Below are 21,482 nucleotides of genomic sequence, written 5' to 3' on the forward strand. Positions count from 1 at the left end.
ACGCACCATTGAAAATAGTGGAGGTCACCCCTCCGTGGGTATCCAAGGTTGCAGATCTGTGGAATGTGATCTGACTAGAGCACAGGAGAATCTGAAGGGGAAACATCCAGTATAGGTGGCAATACCTATTTAATAATAATAATAATAATAATAATAATAATAATAATAATAACAACAATAATAATTTCTACCCTGCCTCTCCAATAAGATCAAGGTGGCTTATTTAAACTACAATAAGACAGGGCAATGGCTACCAAATCAAATGCCTTAAAATGGGAAGCAGACACATTACAGTGGGTCCTTAGTATATGCGGGGGTTTGGTTTCAGGATGTCCTGATGGATACCAACATCCATGGATGCTCAAGTCTTGTTATATACAATGGCATAGTAAAATGGTGTCCCTTATATAAAAGGACAAAAACAGGGCTTGCTTTCTGAATTTTTTGAGGCAGGGGCTGAGGGAGGGGACAGAATATTCTCCAGTTGTGGATGGTTGAATCTGTTGATGCAGAATCTGTGGATATGAAGTGCTGACTGTATAGGTACTAGATGACAAGACTATCAGTAGCTAATGGTCATGATAGCTGTTTGCTACCTGCAGTATCAAGAATCTGACAAACATGAAAGAGAAGGAGCTACTGCTTCTATGATGATCTTGTTGACTATCCAAAGGCATTGCTGTGATTACCGTGGGAAACAGGATACTGGATGATATGTGTCTTTGGTTTGATGTAGCAGGTCTCTCATGCATGGACTAGTTTTTTGTCCTGGATTGAAAATGGCAGGTTGTAGAATAAAAGCTTGTCCTATGATATCCTTTCTAGTTTTAAAAACATTTTTAAAAAGGGAGAGAACGAAAGCTGTGATACAGGCTCCTGCCACAGACATCTATTTTACTGATATATATTTGGGCTGTTATGTCTTTGGACATTCTTTGCTGCAGCTGCCAGTTTGGAAGCCTTTCTGGGTAATTCAATTCTGCTAATGGAAATTGGTTCCTTTCCCATAATGTATTGATTCAAGGTTCTTGGTGTTTAAAGAGAAAGATGAATTTCACGTGTGAGAAGTTTTGCGCATGTATCTTTCTCTTGGCTATCACATTTCCACTGCACTCCATCCTTGCCATATGTGCGAATAAGAGACAGCTGCTCACTACAGACAAAACCTAAAATTCCTTTTCAGCAGACAGAAAGCCCTAAAGCTAGCTACTGCAGACTGCTGTGCATGGTGAACTAATTTAATCCAAAGCAAGAGATAGAAGCGCATTGCATATCACTCTCTCAACAGAAATAGCAAATACTTACAAATTTGTCCATGAGGCCCTCTTGCTAAAGACAGGCCTCACCTGTGCTATTCCTTTGTTAATTAGAGCAATTATTACTCAGCAGCATGTGCTACAATTATCATGTATCTTATGATGTATCAGCTTCATGTATCAGACCGTCGGGTTAAGGATCCAGTGCTACAAGGGATGCACAATAAATGTTGTTGGTTTTCATTCTCTGTGGTCCAAAACACACTGCAGAAATAATCCAGTTTGGGACCACTTTAACTGCCCTGGCTCAGTTCTAGGGATTTCTGGGAACTGTAGTTCTGTGAGACATTTAGCCTTCTGTCAGCGAGCTCTGGTGCCAGATTCCCAGGATTCTCTAGCACTGAGCCAGGGCAATCTAAGTGGTCTCAAATTGGATTATTTCTGCAGTGGTTTTTTTGGACCTGTGTGAACATACATAATTCACACTTCCTGAACCAATATGTAAACTGCAACTTATTCATTTTTTCAGTATCCAGAATTTTCAGAATTTTTGGATACAGTCTTCCATCTAAAACAAGTAAAAGTCTTGAAAATACAGCTGGCCCTTCATTTTCATGGGAATCTGTTCTGGACCCTCCCCCCTATGAAAATGGAGACTCGCCAATATTCAAGCCCCATAGGGTGTGTGCTGTGGGGGTGCACCCCATTGGAAATAATGGAGATCGCCCCTCCGTGAGTATTCATGACCATGGACCTCAAGTCCATAAGGAAGGAGTGGCAACTGTAATGTCCAAAATGCATGCTCTCAGGAAAGATACTTGGAAAACATATGTATTAGGCAAGATTTTATACAAAATTGTATGTATTTGAAGAAATTCGCAAAGTGAATATTTTTTTTAATGTGCAGCCTGAACAAAATGAATTCACAACCTAGGAGTTTATTGCGTGCAATTTTCATGCCGACCCGGGCATAGGACGGGATCGGGCTGGAATGGATTAAAACTGATTTTACTGCACACAAAATTGCTGCTGTGCTGCCGCCCAACCATCACCTGTCCTCCAGCAGTGCTCCAGTGGTCGATTTTGGTACTACAGAAGCTTTGGCATGAAAATTGCATGCAATGAACTCCCTAGAAAAATTAGAAACAGTCAGAATTGACCATCCTCAAGTCAATATGTGAGGGTGTTTTTTTTAAAAAAAAGAAGTAAAAGGACAGTATGTCAAATAGAGGAAAACTTTTTTTAAAGGGAAGAATAGATAGATGAAGGTTTTGAGTAGGTGAAGAGGATATGATAGAGGAAGATATGGGGAAGATGGTGAAATGGATGGAGGGAGGGGATTTCTAAGAAGTAGAGGAAGAAAAGGGAGAAACGAAATTGGAAGGGGAAAATTTTTAGAGGGAGAGAGAATTAGATGAAGAAGGAATAGGAAGCAGAAGGATGAAGAAGGAATAGAAAGAAGGAGGAGGATGCATGAGATAAATAGGATAAAATAATTAGAAGAGGATTTTTTTAAGCAGAGGGACATTTAGAGTTATAGATATAATGTTTGATTGTAACAAATTATGTTAGACGTAGTTGATTGGTGAGGGGATGGGTGATGGTAATAGTGATGAGGTGATGATGTGGTATGTTCTATGACTGTTGAATAATAGATGAAATTAAAAAATATATACAAGAAAGAATTCACCATCCTCCATCAGAGACCTGTCCTCCACACTTTTGTCTTCCAAGCACCATTTAAAAAATTATCTCTTTGTTATCAAACTTCTCTGGAAATAAGCATTTGATATATATTTTACTGCTACCTTCCATTATAGATTTTATTGTATTTTAAGATATATCCAAATTTGTCAGATTACAAATAATACTTGTATTGTTTGAGATATGTAATTTGTAATTTTATGATTGCAATTTTAAATACAGTATTCACAATTTGTGATTTTTACATTTTTACAAAGTCTAAATTGTTACTGCCCTGAGCTCTTATGAAGAAGGGAAGGATATACATTGAATTAACAGTAACTGTAATAATACAAATAAATTACGCCAGAATTGGCTCAGAACCAGAGAAAAAGCAAGGATGTATGGAAGACAGAAGACTGAATGCGTTAGTAAGTTGAAGGGGGGAAAGTCTATGGTGCTATACCGACTACCCAAAGGGGCGGCCTGCAGCTGCCCTTTTCTGGGCTGCAGCAACCTCATGGTGCGGCCCCAATCTGGCCTCTGGAGGATGCAAAAAGGAGCCACAAAAAGTGGCTTCTTTTTGCACCCTCCAAAGGGCACTATAGCTGAGGCAGCATGGCTGTATGGTACCCCTTCGGCGCTGCGTCATTTGGATGCAGTGCCAGATGTACACTATGATGCCGTGCACCATTTGGAACAGCCACAGCATCATGACACCCTGGGGGCAGAGTCAGGGCATCCAGTGTCAGGATGCTGTGCCCTCACTCCGTGCACAGACCAGTCTTTCGGGCCTAAGTGAGAAATAAATTATGAGAGAGAAAGAAGGTTCTTTTTTTAAAAAGTCACACAGATCCTAGAGACAAAACGAAGATTCTCACAGGCTTCTAGGGATTGTAGAATGAGTCAGATCAAGCAGCATAGGAACAACAGACCAGGTAAGCAAACAGTGGCTTTAATTTCACGTATTGACTCAAAATAAATCAAGTCAAATCATTGGTCACATCTTTAGTTTAGTTCTGTTGTAATACAATGCTGTTTTAATTTAAAAAATGATCATACAAGTAAAATATTTGTACAGAACATAGATGTTAACCATATTCATACCTCAAGGCAGTTTTTAGGCTCAAGTTGTTAGTTTATAAATAATACAAATTGCGTTTGTCATGGTCTTTGTCCTTCCCAGTCAATGGCTAGGACTCCAGGCAGCCTACGGCAGTTCCCAACCACATTCACGTCTACAAACTTGGGCAGCATCCAATTACAACTAAGACAGTCGCAACACAGCACAATAATACAGCAATAGCTAAGTGAGGGTTACCCCCCTGATTGCTACAGACTATTGTCAATCAACATTTTCTTCCTTTTGTTTCTATTATCCCATCACTCCTTAACATTGTTTTTTACAATGAATTTTTAAATGACTTTTAAATGTGTTTTTTTGGGATGGGGGGAAGCATCCATCTAGTTCAGGGGGAACTGTTAAAAACCTAGACCTAAGCACTCTAAAGATGAAGCCTCTCCCTCCCCAAGCTCACTGTGGTATGAAGCACAACTTTGCTGCCACAGCCTTAGACTGCAGCTAATACAAACCAGCTGTGAGAGAGAAGCTCCAGGAAAAGGGGACAACTAATTTTCTATGGAGGTTTTAGTTTTACAAAGCTAACCATCGCAGTGACAGTAAGCCAAACATAGCCTCGCCATCTTCTCCACTTTCCACGATGTTAGATGAATCTAATGTTTATAATGCACAGGATAATTTACATTTCTCAAGGAAGAGATGAAAATTACACCACTAAAGCACATAAACATGTTACAGAGGCAAGAACCCCAAAGGAATATAAGTTAACACACATATATACACACACATCCAAAAAGATCCAATCATCACTTCTAATGTGAGTAATACATACTAGGATACCTTCTTAAGCATGTTCAAGTAGATTTATGTTGAGTATTCAGTTTAAGCAATGTGTAATCCACAAGCCACAGAAGCTTGTGAATGTGTGTGTATATGAAGACAGGTATTTGTGGATTTGAAATTTTCTTTGGCTCTGCCATCCATGCTCAAAATCTAGACACTCAGTAGCAATTACCATCTGCCAGCATGCTATTACAATTATACATTTGTTAAGACGAATGACATAAGAAGAGCTGTGCTGGATCAGATCAAAGGGCCATACAGTCTACTGTTGCCAAGCTCATACCTATGGGGATCCCACAAGCAGGCTAATACCACCTTCCACTTGTAAATGGCCCGGTCCAGATGGGTCCTGAAGGATGCCTTCGTCACGTGTGATGGTTGTCTCGGGGCAGCGCATCCACTCGCCCCGCAACCCTTGCACGTGACGAGGGGGTCATCCCTGTGCGGCACCGTATACACGGCGAGCATAGCGATGACATCACTGCTATGTGGCGTCCAAATGGAGCCGCGCAGCAGTTATGTGCTCACGCCGCCACAGGCTGCTTGCAGCGGCGCAAAAAGGAGCTGCTTTTCAGCACTACTTTTTTGCCGTGGAGCAGCACCACACAATTTGGTTGCTGCAGCGCTGCTACGCGACAAGGAAAGGCAGCCCCAGCCCACCCTTTCGGGCAAATCTGTACCAGGCCCATAACACCCTTCCACTTGTGTTGCCAGTATTGACAGCAAACCAACCAAAGTCCCTACAAACCAAAAAAAAACCAACAACCCCAAGATATAAAACTAAACCAAACCAAACCGAAGGGTTCTAACAAAAAATGTAAATAGCCAGGATAAATAGAAGAATAACTGAACCCTGGAGCAAAAAAACCAATATTATTTCTAAAAGGGTATAAATACCCCACTGAGAAGTCTGCAAATGCAAAGAGTGAATATATAATGATATTAAAAATTTCAAAATTCAAAGCCAGAGTAACTAAACCCTGGAAGAAAAAAGCCAGTAAAATATCAAAAACGGGTACAAACAAACCCCTTTAAAATTATGCAAATGCAAAAAATAAAATGCTATAGTATTAAAAATTTGGGTTTGCCAGTATTGACAAGTCATATGTAGCCATCATGACTAACAGCCAAAAGCAAAACATTAGTTGATATTTTCAGAACTGTCATGCCTAGAACATGTAGTAATCACCATAAGGGAATATGTCTGTGTTTGGTGATCAGTGGAGTTACTACCTGTAATGTCACAGTTGCATAACTAGCTGTGGCATTTCTATAATATTTTCTGCTGGGTATCTGCTCAGGTTGGAAGGGGATGATCTGTCATATTTCCCCAACACTAAAACAATTACATGGGGGGGGGGAATCATGGTAACAAGGTACAGGTAATAAATGGAGATAGTTGCTCTCCCACCATGTGACTTTAATTACCTACATCATACCCTCAAGCACCAATAATTATTGTAGCTTTCTACCCTCCATTATGCTATGCATTTCAGTTCATGAAATATCCTGTTAAAAACTACAATTGTCAGATCCAAGGATTTGATCAAGGTTACACCTTGTGAGCTTAGAAAGTTACTTTCAAAAACAAATTATCAGAGTTACAGGATCAAAGCCTCCCAAAATAATTGAATCCTCACTGTATCCCAGTCTTTCAAAAGCAGTATTTCCTTCCACATAACATAGCAATAATAAAACATTACTTTTGAGTTACTTTAAAATCACATTACCACATGATGGAGACCTGTAATTAGAACAAACTTCAGTACTGAGATCACATGAACTCATAGCTATTAAAATATCTAAAACCAGTTACAACATAGGTTGTGTCTGCACTGATAGGAGAACCTGGTTATCTCGGGGTTTCTGAATCCACAGGGAGGACGAGCTGTTTGCATAAGCGGCACATACAATGGGCCAATACTGGCAGCACTGTCCACACACTCTTCCCTGCCATCCTGTTAAAATGTAGTATGCACTGGAGGAACCATACAAACCAAGTGATAGTGCTGTGGTGGGAGTTGGAATTTCTGGATGGGAAGAGGTCAGTGGCTTGCATGGCTTCCATTTATCTGCCAATACAACAGCACACAGCCCACATGGTCAGGGGATTCTCTGTTGTTTATGGCCTTTTTACTCCACAGAATTGTCCTTGAGTGTGGTTTGGACCCGTGTTTTACCTGTTTTGGCCCTTGTAATATCTCAACAGGTCAGTGCAGGAACAGGGTAGGAACTTTTATTTTCCTCCAAGCTACCACAGCGACAGAGGGAGTTAAGCTGTTGTTGTTGTTATTTATATCTTGCCTTTCTCCTAAAATTGAATTCAAGAAGCCTTGCAATAATTTATAAAGGATAAAACTAAAACACTATTTACAAAAGTTAAAAAATAATTAAATAATACTAATATTAAAATGTAAGCTAAAAACACAGCATAGTTAAAACTATTTAAAAAGTTAAAAAAAAACATTAAAAGAGCACACCATTCTACTTAAGTATAATTCATACACCAACAGTCTACCTAAAAAAAAAACAAAAACATCTTCAGCTGCCAGTGAAAAGAGAGCAAGGAGGAAGTTGACCTCATCTTCCATGGAAGGGAGTTCCACAGGTGGGGTTGAGAAAAAACCCTCCCCTGCCAATCTTAACACTCAGGCTGGCTTGTATAGGGAGATATGGTCTTTCAGATAGTCTGGACCCAAAGCATTTAGGGCTTTAAAGGTCAAAACCAGCACCTTGAATTCTGCCTGGAAACAGACTGGTAGTCAGTGCAGCTGTTTCAGCAAGGGACTCACATTTTCACTGAAGCCAGCCTCAGTCAACAGCCTGGCCACAGCTTTTTGGACCCAAGCATCGCATCCCCACTTAGACTGCATTAGAGTAGTCCAAACAAGATGTAATCAAAGCATGTGTCGCTGTAGCCAGATCCAACTTCCCAAAAAAATGGGTGCAGCTGGCACACTAGTTTTGACTGTGAAAATGCGCTCCTGGCCACAGCCAAAACCTGGGCATCCAGGCTTTGATCTGAATCTAGGAGCGCATCCAAGCTGCCAACCTGAGATTTCAGGGGGAGTGTAACCCCATCCAACACAGGCTGAATCCCTATTCCCTGATCTGCCATCTGATTGATCAGGAGCACCTCTGTCTTGTCTGGATTAAGTTTCAATTTGTTCACCCTCATCCAGTCCATTACTGACAGCAGAGACAGCTTCCTTGGAGCTGGAAAGGAGTTGGGTGTCAGCGGCATACTGATGACATTGAACCCCCAAACTCCAGATGACCTCTTCCATGAGTTTTATATAAATATTAAACAACATGGAGGACAGAACAGAGCCCTGAGGTGTCGAACAGGCATCCCCTAGCACCAGATTCTGATTCGCCCCTACAAGAAAGAGTGGACCTACTGTAAGACAGTGCTCCCAGAGAAGTGACCCAGAAGGATATCATGAATGATGATATCAAAAGCCACTGAGGGGGCCTACAGAACCAACAGAGACACACTCTCCCTATTCGGTTTCCTGCAAAGGTCATCCACCAAGGTGACCAAAGCTGTTTCTGTCCCATAGCCAGGCCTAAAACCAGACTGAAATGAATCTAACCCAGTTCATCCAGAAACCCTTGGAGCTGGGAAGCCACCAGTCATTCTAATACTGTGCCAACAAAGGAAATATTTGTGACTGGCTGATAGTTCTCCAATCTGGTAGGATCTAGGGAAGATTTTTTTCAGTAGTGCCCTCACCACAACCTCTTTTAGACAAGCTGGAAACCTGCCTTGTTGTAGTGAGGCATTCACTACTTGATGCAGCTATCTCTCACTGCATTGCAATTATAACGTAACTCCACAACACCTTATTTAATAAAATAATAGAACCATAGAGTTGGGAGAGATGACTAGAGCCATCAAGTCCAATGCCCTGGCATGCAGAAATACATAATCAAAGTTATTTATCACAAAAGAAAATTAAGTATGTGTAATTCATTCCTGGTAACAAATTACTTCAAGCTCATGGACAATGCTCCCTGGAGCATTCTCTGAGAAAAGTGTAATTAAATCCTAAACTGATTTTCTGTTTGCACAGCCTCCTCCTGCACAAGGAGAAGCAGAACTATTATAGTAATGTATGAACTCTATAATTTTGTCGCAGTGACTCTTGTTCTGTTGTTGTGTTCATTGGATACAACTGTATAGTATGGATTCAAAGCACAGATTCATTGTACAGTATGTCACTTCCCACAGAAAGATATAAGCTACTTCTTCTCCACTCCACCTCACATCCATTCACTACCATAGTCATAATAGAGCTGATGCACATTAAAAGTTTGTTAGGATAATATTTTTTTTTTGTTAGGAGAAAAATGAAAATAAATTTATATCTAAGCAGCTGAAGCAGGTGTACCAAGTGGCATGTTACTGGAAAAGCCAAAACATTCAATACAATTCATAACTTTCCTTGGTTTCAGGGTCAAGTCTAAAGATTTGATGGCACAGAAAATTGTTACTGCTTTCGCAGCTGTTTCAGCTGCATCACATTGGGGCAGTATGTGGTGAGGAAAAAACTCAGTCAAAATAAGACAATGAGGCCCAACAAGGTGTCAGTGAAGCTACATACAGGAAAAGTCCTTACTCTCCTTTAAGTGGCTTATGAAAGCTGGCAGCAGAAGGGGGGGGGGGTTAAATCCCAGTCCATTTTCCCAGGTGTACAAAGTGTGGGAAAATCCTGAGAGCACATTCCTCGGATGCAATGAAGGACGGAAGGCCCTGAACATCCCAACCAGCGCTTTCACCGGCACTTTGAAAAGGTAAATAAACCCAAGATAAAGAGCTAGTTAAAAAAAGGGGGGTGGGTGGGTGGGACAACCTTTTCCCCTTTGAACAGCTAGGAAGCTTGTTTTTGATTGGAAAAGGAAGTGAGCATCTCTTTACAGTGTTCCCAGCATAAAATGGACTGGCTTGCCAGTGAAATAAACATTGAGCAATTACCTATAATTCCATGGGAGAGACCAAGACATTGAAGGCAGCTTGCCTCTGCGGAACTACTTAAATACATATGAGAGATAAAAACAGAGGTAGCACTGAGTAGATATCCAATATTTTTAAATGCCAATACTATTTGCATGTATGGAAAAAAGAATCACAAAATGTAAACAAAATAAACATCTCCCAGCCAAAATTGACAGAAAAGGTTTACATAAGAAATTAGAGTGGAAAGTGTGCAATTTTTCCAAAATCTGGGTAATCCAAAAATTGAGACATGATGCGTCAAATTCAAGTTATAAGGAAAAACGAGGGAGAAGGAGGGACCCATGAAAACCTAAATGTAGTACAGGTATGGGAGTCAACAGGTAGCATTTAACCCTCCCTTTGCCCATCCGCCTCTTTTTGCTTTAAATGATTGCTTCTGAAGTCAAAAGAAAGCTTACTTTACTGGGAGGGCAGGATGCTGTGGTGGTTATTAAAAATATTTGTATCCCATCCTATATCACAGTATCTCATGGTAAAATACAAGTAAAATCAATTTAATAGTTCAAAATGTATAACAATCAAAATAATGTAAAGGGAAAATATATTAAATAATTTAACGAAGCAAAACAGGTTGAAAAAGCTATATCAGTTTAAAACCACATATGTGTTCATTTCAGGGCAGTGGATGGGCATTGGTGGAACCAAACCCAAAAGGAGCTGCCTGCATTCATGTTGTTATAATAAGTATGACTTTACAAACATTGATTTGCTGAGATTATGTGTAGTTCAGTTCAGAAATGTTAAAGGATAGAAGTAAAACTGAATTAAAGGCGAGCAACAGAAGGAAGCAGGAAAATGCTATTAATGTCATCGGAAAAAAAAATCTACAACGTATTGATAAGAATAACATGGAGACACACCTCAGTTAACAAAGTCTGGCTATCCCTATTCTTTCCTATTTCTGCCTCTGGTACACAATTTTCTGTTAAATAATGATCAGGAACATATCTGCTTTGTTGGGGTATACCTGCACAATTCTTTTAAACATGATATCCTTGGCATTTCACACTAAGCTGAGTGAAGCACACTTAAGTGCTTCATTTTAATTAATGTTCCGCCATAAACCCACTCATTTCTTCAAATATTAGTGCAACATAAGACACATTAAATAATTAAAAGGAGAAAATGAAAAGGAGACAACCAATGTAACATGTGAACATAATTTTAAAAAACCCATGTAAAGCTACTACAAAGACAATTAATGAAATCTCTTCACATCCCTAAAACAGGCAGCAGCTGTTGAACAATCTGTGGCTTGATTTTTGCTTCCCAGATTGTAAGCCACAAGACATTAACATCCCATGAGAAGGACTAAAATTAAGCCAAAATGATAGAAACATACTCCACTTTATGTCCTTTAGAGTAGGGAGAGTCTACCAGCCCCTGTCTGTCAAAATAGCAGGAACAACAACAACAAAAAACCAAAACTACACTTACTTAAGGGGCATACAACTAGAAGTCTCACAGGAACACAGGAACCTACTTTTTCCTAATTAAGAACACCTTTTTGATCCTTATTATATGTACCAAGGAGAGGAACGGTCTGAAGGCCAAATTTGGCTCACTAGACTGGCATATCCAGCCGATGTCTCATCTCACAAATGAGGCCCTTCTCATAATGCTCTCCCACAATAGAGGAAGAGAGGAGAGTCTCCCCTATGGGAGAAAGATACAGGAAAGTTAAATCAGCTCAATTGCAAACTTGAGGGGCAATCCCAAGGTTGTAGCTGAGTATGATTTGTCCATCCCTTTCCTTTCTTGCACAGGGAAGTCATAGGAAGAGCAAAGTCAGTTTAGGACTCAGTCAGCATCTGGAGGATCTCCAATTCCAAGGGCCACTCAAGCCCTCTTTACCGAATAGATTGCCATCTCAATAAGCCAAGTTAGCATTTCACACAGCCAGCAGCAGGAAGTGCTCCTCTAGTTAATTGCAAATGCACTGTCTATTAATTGATATTTTAATCAGAATGACAAGCAGCAGCCGAATGCCTTTCCTGGGAGAGAGTGTGGCAAAGAGGTCAATAACCTTCTCTGCCCAGGGAAAAGGAAAATAGTACAGATCATGTTAGGGAGTAAAGCTAGCCTTGTGCATAAAAAGCATGTGCTTTATCACTGAATTATGGATCATCCCAAAATATCAACCACAAGTGGCTGAGATTGTTGTCATGACTTTCTCAGATTTATTTTCCTCCTAAGCCCAAATTTCCTGGAGATCACTTTCTGGAAAAGTTTAGTTCAGCTTATTAAATCTATATATTTCTTCATGTAACCAAAAGGATTCCTGAAGTGAGTTATGAGAATATAAAATACAAATAATACAATGTACAGTAGCATATTAATTAAAACCATACAAATGCATTAAAAGTTTCCACGTAGTGCCCACTCTTCACAGTTTGCTAGCAAGCCCCACTAAGAATCTGTTTTCAAAACCAGTTACAGTTCTTCCCACTGTTCTTAAACTTGGTTTCAACTGAAATGAAGAGAGACAAGCGTGAAAGAACTGTTCTTTCCTGACACTAGTTTTTGGGCGATTCTTTTGAAAAGACCCAGTACTGAACCATGTTCAACAAGTAGGAACGACGGGTCGGATTCGCATCAGGGGGCTGCGCCAGCTCTTGACAGCTTCTCTCAGCCAGCTCTGGTGCTGTTCTTGGGGGTGCAGCTTTCTTGGGTGGCTTCTCTCCCATGACGCTGTCTGGCAGGTGGGGCAGTCCTTCTTTCCTTCCTCTCTCCTTCCTCCCCTCAGTCTCACCAGAGTCCTTGGAGCACGACTTCACCTTCTTTCCCAGCTTGGCCATGGAAACCCACTGGGTGCCCCTGGGCAAATCACATTCTCTCAGCTGGAGGGGAGGAGGAGGAGGGTCTGGGAGCGCTCTGGCCAGGTTCCCCACTTGAGGCTGCTGAGGGCAGGGTGGGGCCGGAGGCCTGCAGAGGCCTGGGTTGAAGCCCAGGAGCGCTCTGGCTGGGCTCCCCACCTGAGGCAGCTGAGGGTGGGTCAGGACAAGAAAGAGGAGATGGAGCGCCGCAGCCACCATGGACAGTGAGGTGAGAGGCGTACTGGAGGGCAGCCCATCTGTAGCAGGAGGAGCTGCCCAGGCCCAAGCCTTCCTGCCATGCCACTATCCCTCCTCTATTGTTGTTGTTGTGTGCCTTCAAGTCTGTCGTAGGGTTTTCTTGGCAAGGTTTGTTCAGAAGGAGTCTGTCTTTTCTTTCCTTCTCCTCTTCTTCCTCTCTCTGTTGCAGCCATTCTTCCTCTCCCCCCCCCCTTAAACGTGAACGGCAAAGGGGAGTAAATGCTCCCAGAAAGATTTGATCACAAAATAAACCAGTATCCAAACTGGGTTATTTTGTAGTGGGAATGAGCTCTAATAGTTGCAGATGCCATCCAGAACATGTTGTCCCCCACCTCACCAAAACCCCCTCTGACTTTTATGACAAATAAACTTAGCTATTGTATCTCCCTTCTTAAGCATTTTTACTTGTCAAAACAAAGACGTTCTTATCCCAAACATCTTGCAAGTGGGTTTGTTGAAGGTTTGTTAATTGTTTAGTCATATAATTTTACAGTATATAGTTTTTGCCCTATATCATTTAATACAAAGTGGGGTTTTTTAATGCATAAAGTTTTGATGGTTTGAGGATTGTTAGATTATGGTTAGGGACATCATCTTGAGGAAGCTGTTAATGACAACCTAGGCTTTTCATGAGTTCCAGCAGGTACACACGAATTTGATCTTTGGACATTTCAAAACAAACTGACATAATCCACATGCCCTACTATTGTGAGGAGTAAGAATTTAGATATCCATTGTTTTTCATTTTCCCGAGACATTCTGACACAGTTCTTGGCTCAAAAAAGAGTATCAAAAACATTTAAAAAATTATAATTCAGTAGAACATACATTTTAAATATTTTAGTTGTTTTTGTGTGCCTCCAAGTCATTTGATTTATGGCAACCTTGTACATAAGTGTAAATTTTCATTTGGGTTAAGAACTACACTGCAGATTAATGTGGAAACAGGATGGAGTGGGCTTTCTAGACACAGTCCGGAAAGAGATTGATTCGTCTGCACTCCAGAAAACACTGGGTGAAGAGAAAAGTAAGGCAATGGGTAACCCTATTGTGCTAAAGGTCTAAGAGAGATGCATCTCCCCAATTCTTCTGACCATTGTTAGTGAAAATATCCAAATGTTAAATTTTAATGCAGAAGAAAAACCTGTGCTCTTTTGTATAACAAAAAGCTTATGCAATACTGTTTAAATCTCCCCTGAAATCCACACACTCTAGCTTGTGTGGTAAAGCGTATTCTCATTCCTGAACATAAAGAACCATAATGACAATTGCTTAATGCTGCAACAGATGCCACAGCTAAAAGTGTCATATAGAACATACAGTACACACATAGTACACCATGCCACACTGACCGTGCATTTGATAGGTGTAGGGTGCCTGTCCTGACGTTGCGGTGCTGAAGCTTGATCCATAGCTAAGGAACCCACTCTGTCCCGGAGAATGGCTCAGGCTGTCTTCTGTTTTGATGCCTTAGGAGAGCACAGTAGGTGAAAAAATATTACTAGTTTTCTGCTATCAAACATACACAAATATCCAGTGTATCATGTTCTGTCTCACATAGGGTTGCAATTATTAAAAACAAAACAAAAACAACCTTAGTGCTTAAAAGATTTATGTCCTTGGGCATAGTTTAGTAACACTATTTATGCTGATTATATCTTCTGCTCTGTTTAACTGTGCATAGGGCGGTTGATTATTTACGTATTACACTTGTATTGTGCTTTTTGGCCAAATAGCTCAAGACAGCAGCCATGGTTCTTTCCTACCTACATTACACCTACAATTATCCTGTGAGGTAATTTAGTTTGAGTAATACAGGAGGGGTGAACGTCACCTGATGAACTTCATGAAAAACCAGAAACTGAACCCATCTCTCCAGTCTTACTCATATTTTAAAGTTTCAAAAAATGAGGAAAATTTCAGTCCTTATTGTACTAAAATTATAATACAATTTAGATGCCATATACATTACCTTATAAAAATATAGCCATCATACCAATAATCATGAAACTTCAGTATTACACAACACTGCAATTAAAATCTTAACTGAACAGTTACTGATAGGTAAAATGCTGTTTCCAATACCCACTGCCACTTCATATTTTACATATTCTGCAAACAAAATGATCAATTACTCTGTTTTTATGTCCCTAGTTGCCTTTTGGAGTGAAGATTTTGAGGGTTTATCTCAGAAGACACAGGTGGGAAGGGGTTATTCGTTACAATTAAAGTGAGCGTGAAGAGGGACATCAACGTGACAAAAGTTATTGAATAACAATAGAGTTGTTAGTGTGTGTTGATACATTAGACTAGTAAGAAAGGTGCAGAACACATGCTTTGCATACAGGAGATGCCAGATTTAACATGGAGAAACACGTATTTCTCTACAATATAGAGAACCAGAATAGATTCCCATTGGCAAGGGGATCAGACAAGACTGCATTTTATCACCCTACCTATTTAATTATATGCAGAGCATATTATATGCAAAATGAGAGAAAGGAGGTATGAAAATTGTTGGATGGATCAACAATATAAGATATGCAGATGACACCACATCAATGGCACAAAACAGCAAAGGCTTGTGATGACTAGTGGTGAAATTTAAGGAAGAAAGTGTAAAGCAGGGTCCCAGTTAAATATTAAGAAAACAAAAATAATGACCCCAGAGAAATGACATAACTTATAAGTGAACATTGAAGACACTGGAATGTTTAAAGATTTTCTCTACCTTGGCTAAATCATTAATCAAAATGGAGATTGTAGTCAAGAAACGAGGAGGGGGACTAAGACTTGAAAACGAAGAAAGAACTAAAAGGAACTAGGAAGAAACTAGATAAGATCTTCAAATATAAAGATAAATAATTAAAAACCAAAGTCAGGATTGTTTATGCCATTGTATTTCTGATTTTTGTGTATGGTTGTGAAAGCTGGACAGTAAACAAAGTTGACAGAATCAAGTCATTTGAAATGTGGTGTTGGTTCTATGCTCCTAAGGGATGAATGAATGGGCCCTTGAGCAAATCAGGTGTGAATTCTCACTAGAAGTCAAAATGACTAAATTGAGGCTATCATTTTGTACATAGCATGAGACAACATGACTCACTGGAAAAGACAATAATGCTTGGTAACGTGGAAGGCAGTAGGTGAAGAGGAAGACTGCATTATAGAAAGGTTGATTCAATTAAGGACAACATGGGACTGACTTTGTCAGTCATTCATACAGTGGCCATAAACCAAAATCAACTTGATCGCAAATAACACAGCAACTTTCAGTTAAAAGACTATTAGGTAGCTGCTTCATATCTTGCAGAGCGACAACTAGTCAGAATATCTTATCGTGCACTTAGTATAAGGCAGTTCTTGTTGCATCTTTGAGACTAACTGAAAGAAGTTAGCTGCATGAGCTTTCGTAGACTTCAGTCTACTTCCTCAGATGCATTTGAGCAAATAGACTGAACTCTATGAAAGCTCATCCTGCCAACTTCTTTCTTTCAGTTGTTCTCAAAGGTGAGACAAAATCTCTTTCCATACTGACTTTACAGACTCATATGACTATATCTTTGAATTCTGTCAATATAAGGCAGCTAGTATTAATGTGAGCAATTAAACATTTGGATAATTTTAAACTGAAGAACAGAATATGTGAAGTATCAGGGTTGCAGAACAATTAACTGGACCTCACAATGCCTTTGTTGTTGCATGCCTTCAAGTAATTTCTGACTTATGGGTATCCTAGGGCAAAACTATAATGGGGTTTTCTGAATTGAGTACAAGTCCAGTCAATAGGGCTGTATATGGTTGATGTTTGAGATTTGAGATTTAGTGAAGGGATCCTCCTCTGTGTCCCATCAATGAGTGCAAAACCTTGTGGGAGATGTGGGAGATGGCCTTCTCTGCTGTGGCATCCCAGTTATGGAATACTCTACCCACAGAGGCCCACTGGCACTAATGCTGCTGTAATTCTGTTGCCAAGGAAAAACACTGGTTATGTAATGAACATTTTGGGGCAAGATTGATCTCATTCAAATTTGCGCATGTGATTTATTTTAAAAAAATTAACTGCTATTCATCATGTTTTAAGTGTTAAGTGGTATATGCTATTAGCGTTTACATTCTTATTATTTTAAACTGTTCCCATTTTAATGTACATTGTTCTGAGATCCTCAGATAACAGGGCAGGACATCAATATATTAATGAATAAAATACATAATAATGTTTCAGCTAAACACAGTTAACACCTGTTCTGAAAGTACTGCTATGATGGTATCAGAGAGAATAAATATGCTTCAGTTACTATGTCCGTGTGTGCCAATAATTACAAAGGCAAGATCTTAAATTTTCAGAAGTGCTTTGTCTCTGTAACCCCCTTAACCTCAATTCATTTGGCAAAAGAAAGGAATACAAAGAACTCTTTCAATAATGATGTGTACTGTGTCATAGCATGAACCAGGCTCTGCATTTCTCTTCCAAAACAGGGGAGGGCAACTGTGCAATAATTGCCCGAGTCTGCTCTTCAAGGTTCATGTCCTGACTCAAACATTTCTTAGGAAGGAGACAAAAGTTACACAAACTGGATGTCTCTTTAGTTTAGTTGGATGTTGCTGTGAAGCACCCAGTTCAACTACTCACAACATTATCTCTCTGTGTGTGTGAGCCTCGTGACATTTTACCTTGGAGCCAAGCAATGAAGCAGTTTCTAGTTCAGAGCTAATGCTTAAAAAATGCCATATAAGATCACAAATGCCTATCTTTCCATGGCCATTTAAACATTAGAGAAAGAGCTTATACATCCCAGCACACTAACCATTAGATAACAAAATCTTGTGCCAAAGGATTTTGTTTGGGCAACAGTGAGTGATTATATGTTGTTATGTCAGATTCCATTGTTGCTGGAAGAGCTGGGCTTTTCTGGGTGTATGCTAAGAGAAACTGCTTTTCATAATGTGACATTTTGTATTCTGATTACAATCGGCAACATGCATGCAAACACTCAACCCATTACAGCCTGATTACGATTAATCTTCAGTGACAGACTCTTTCTGGAAGCCTGCTGTCAGACAGAGAAGTAACTTGGCACCAAATTAATTTCCACATAGTTCCCATTTTGTCTAGGAACTTGGGATAGTTTTATTTTTGAGCCAAAAAACCACAATAGTACTTTATTGTTCTTGGTTGTCTGCCAGGTGGAATTTTTCAAAACTTAAGATTATCACATGCATTGCTGGTGAGGGATGGGGGAAGAAGACCATTGTTCAAAAGTTGTAGATAGATAATCTATAGGATTTATAAGCACCATGTGGGCCGGGTTTGTGTATGCCCTTAAAACACTAGCCAGTAGCCAAAGGGCTGGTTTTCACCTGCTGTTAAGGATGACAACTGTTCAGGATTTGTATTGGCATACATCCAGCTCATACAATACACAAATGTGATTCCAGAAAATGAATCTAAAAGTTTCGCTAATAAAACCCTGTCTTTATTTTTTTTTTATTATTATTTTTTAGACTGTCTGGAGATGTATACAGAACTTTTTGATGGAGTTCATTTAATAAAACATATGTTTAGCCAGTGAGGAGCTAATTATGAGGAACTACTTAAAGCTTTAAAAGTTAGAGATGGTGAACTGAGAAGCAGCTTTAGATTCAACTAAAACCTTAAAATTTAAAAAGTTTGATTTTAAGATGTGCAGCTCTGTGAATGTTAACTTGCAAGTAAGCTCACTGAGTTCAATAGAGCCTATTACCAGATAAGAGAGAAAAATCACTTGCATGATCAAGCACTAAAATATTACAAAAGGTTTCTATTGTCAAAAGTCTAGACATTGCTATACAGAATACAAAGACAGATGGATTTAAATATGCATTCAGCTTCTTACACATCTTGTATCAGAATGACACCCAGGTGCAGTATCAGGACTAAATTAGTTCTTTAAATCATAAAACACAATTGGATCCTATTACATTTCACCCCACTTCCACAACTGTGTAAATGTACTTTATATCCTGAGACATTGATATTGAACTGTCCTGCATCTGAAGAAGTAGGTTTATATACACAAAAACACATGTTAAATAAAAACCAGTTAGTCTTTGGGGCTGTACACATGGACCAAAAGGGCTGTGTTCCCCCCCAGCTTTGTGTCATCACCCTGTTTGGACAATAAAGGCCAATACCCTGGGACCAGGATGGGCCAGATCCTGCACACCAGATGCAGATTCAGTGGAATTGGCCTGATCCTGGGGTAAACAGAGCTTAATGCAGGTCACACTGACTCCCAGTTTGCAGTGGAATTTCCCGGAAACTTTATGGCAAACTCTGGCAGATGAGATGGCTCTGAGCCCCTCTTATCTTACTCACCTGTTGTCAGTACTGATAAGACCCCTATTGCTGTGACTGACACAGAAATGTGGGTGTAGCCAGATGCCCCATTTCCATATCAGTCGTGGCAACAGGGGTCTTTTCAGTAGTTCCTCCTTTTATGCTGCAAGAGACTCCTTTTATGCTGCATGATTTCAAAATGTTATGAACCTACGAAAACTTTCCTAAAATGTTAAACAGATGATGCAGTTATGCAATGGACTGCATAAAGCATTGCTGCATTTGGACTATTTCTTCTTCTCTTTTTCATTATTTTTTATTAATTTCAAACTCATATTAAAAACAAAAACAAAAACATAATTTGGGCCATTTGAGTTATACTTTGACATACACACAAAATTTGCTTCCAAATTAGCATTGATCCATGCAACTATTGAGAAAATGAAACAAGACCTCCATCTCCAAAATGCATTTAACTTCACCTTCCTTCAGTCCATATATTCACAGTGTAGCTACACTTCAACTTGTTTAAACAGATATTGTGTTATTTTGTTTAATTAATTTTTTAGTTAATTAGTTAATTAATTGATATTCTGCATTTCTACCAGCATAGGATAATAGTAATGTGGGCCTTTCAACAGTTCCCTACTCTATTAACAACAGTATATAACTGAAAATGCATAGCTAGTTAAGAGAACTATGAGGGTTGCAGGCCAACACATCAGTCTGGAGGGCATATTGGGGAAGGCTGACCTGAAGGTTCCTGGGCGTTACTCTGATCTTGTCAACAGTTCAAACTATATAATCCAAAGAAGAAAAAAAATTCAAGCCACCTGTTCCTGACACTACTACTGTACTTGACAGACTGAGCATCAGTGATGTAAATCACTGTTGTTAGTCCCAAGTAAAGTAGAATAAACTGAATTAGACCACTGAACCAATGGCATTTACCTATGTGCTGAATCAACATTTAATTCCAGGGATCTAACCAACACAATTTAGTCCATTTTGTCCAATTCTTCTGTACTTCTGTACATGTGGGATAAATCTCAGCTGGTGTTCTGCGTAGGCCTTACATCTTTGTAAATGGCTTTATGTGAGCAACAAATTGAAATGAGTAGTTCCACAACATACATATTCACCAAGGTGCTCTAGTACACATCCATGCACCAGCTAAAAAGTGCTGGATCACAATAGGAATACCTATTGTACATTAAAGGGCCCAATGCCCATTGGAGTACTTTTGCCAGTGCCTGGATAGACATCTTCTCAATTCACCAACAAGGTTTTTTTTGTAGTTATGGATTCACAAAGTTACAAACTTAGACTCAGATGTAGGATCTCAGTCCTCTGATGTATGCAAGCTTCTTATTGATTCTACTTTTGTCAGAACTTTGAAGTTACATGTGTTGACCGAGCCAGAATTAGAGCTTGCACTCCTATAGTATTGAAAAATACTTCCCACCTTCCCCTTGTAGTCCATGGTACTACTATAGCACCCTACTATCTGTAGTTGTCTCACAAACTGTATTGAATTGCCCAATGTACTCAATATGTTGAATGTGAAGTACTCAGTGTACTCAATGAACATGTTGAAGAAGAAGCACACCCACTAGCCATACTCCTAGTGTCAATGCATCCTCTGGAAACATTCCAAGATTCATGGATACAGTTGTACATAAGGTGTCCTTTCACATCTACATCTGAATGTACTATTATTGGATGTAGCCAAAGGGTACAGTCCCATTCCCTTATCTACTAAATGGTGGGACTTGTCTGAAAATGGCTTTCATCTTTCATTAACAGTAAGACTGTTAACAGCTGTTGATGATTTTTAGTTTTACTTTCTGCAACAGTACCTAATCAGACATTTTAAAACCATATTCTTCTATAAAAAGAAGTAAGGCAACTTAATGGCAAGTACAGTCAAGTATATAGCACACAACTCACTGTAAGAAGGTATTCCATAAGGTTGTCCAGGTGGTGGATATGCTGTATAACCAGGTGTTTGTTGGATTCCCGAACTGTACTGAGTCTGCCCGTATGTGGCCATTGTTGGAAAGGATGGGACAGTTACTATATGCGGGTAATGTCTATTTAAAAAGAAAAAAAAGGAAAAAAAATGAGGAAAGCGGAGAAAAATTCTAAGACAAACAACAGACAACAAACACAGAAGAGACATTCCAAATAATGGTTGGTCAATTTG

At 39.6% G+C, this 21,482-nt stretch overlaps 2 protein-coding genes across 8 annotated transcripts in view; both read right to left on the bottom strand.

Annotated features, from left to right (window-relative positions):
- The window catches only part of NCOA3 (nuclear receptor coactivator 3), a 1,019,275-nt gene that overhangs the window by 482,542 nt on the left and 515,251 nt on the right, over positions 1–21,482 (bottom strand). The gene's annotated exons all lie outside the window — the stretch shown is intronic.
- EYA2 (EYA transcriptional coactivator and phosphatase 2) overlaps positions 1–21,482 on the bottom strand; it is a 201,098-nt gene that overhangs the window by 97,459 nt on the left and 82,157 nt on the right. For all 6 annotated transcript variants that reach the window (XM_042465931.1, XM_042465926.1, XM_042465928.1 and 3 more), the window contains 2 exons: positions 21,227–21,369; positions 14,310–14,426 (listed from right to left, as the gene is read on the bottom strand). In XM_042465931.1, coding sequence (XP_042321865.1) covers positions 14,310–14,426; positions 21,227–21,369 — 260 coding nt within the window. The remainder of the gene's footprint in view (positions 1–14,309; positions 14,427–21,226; positions 21,370–21,482) is intronic.

This window comes from Sceloporus undulatus, chromosome 4, assembly GCF_019175285.1.
Source record: "Sceloporus undulatus isolate JIND9_A2432 ecotype Alabama chromosome 4, SceUnd_v1.1, whole genome shotgun sequence".
Taxonomy (NCBI): Eukaryota; Metazoa; Chordata; class Lepidosauria; order Squamata; family Phrynosomatidae; genus Sceloporus; species Sceloporus undulatus.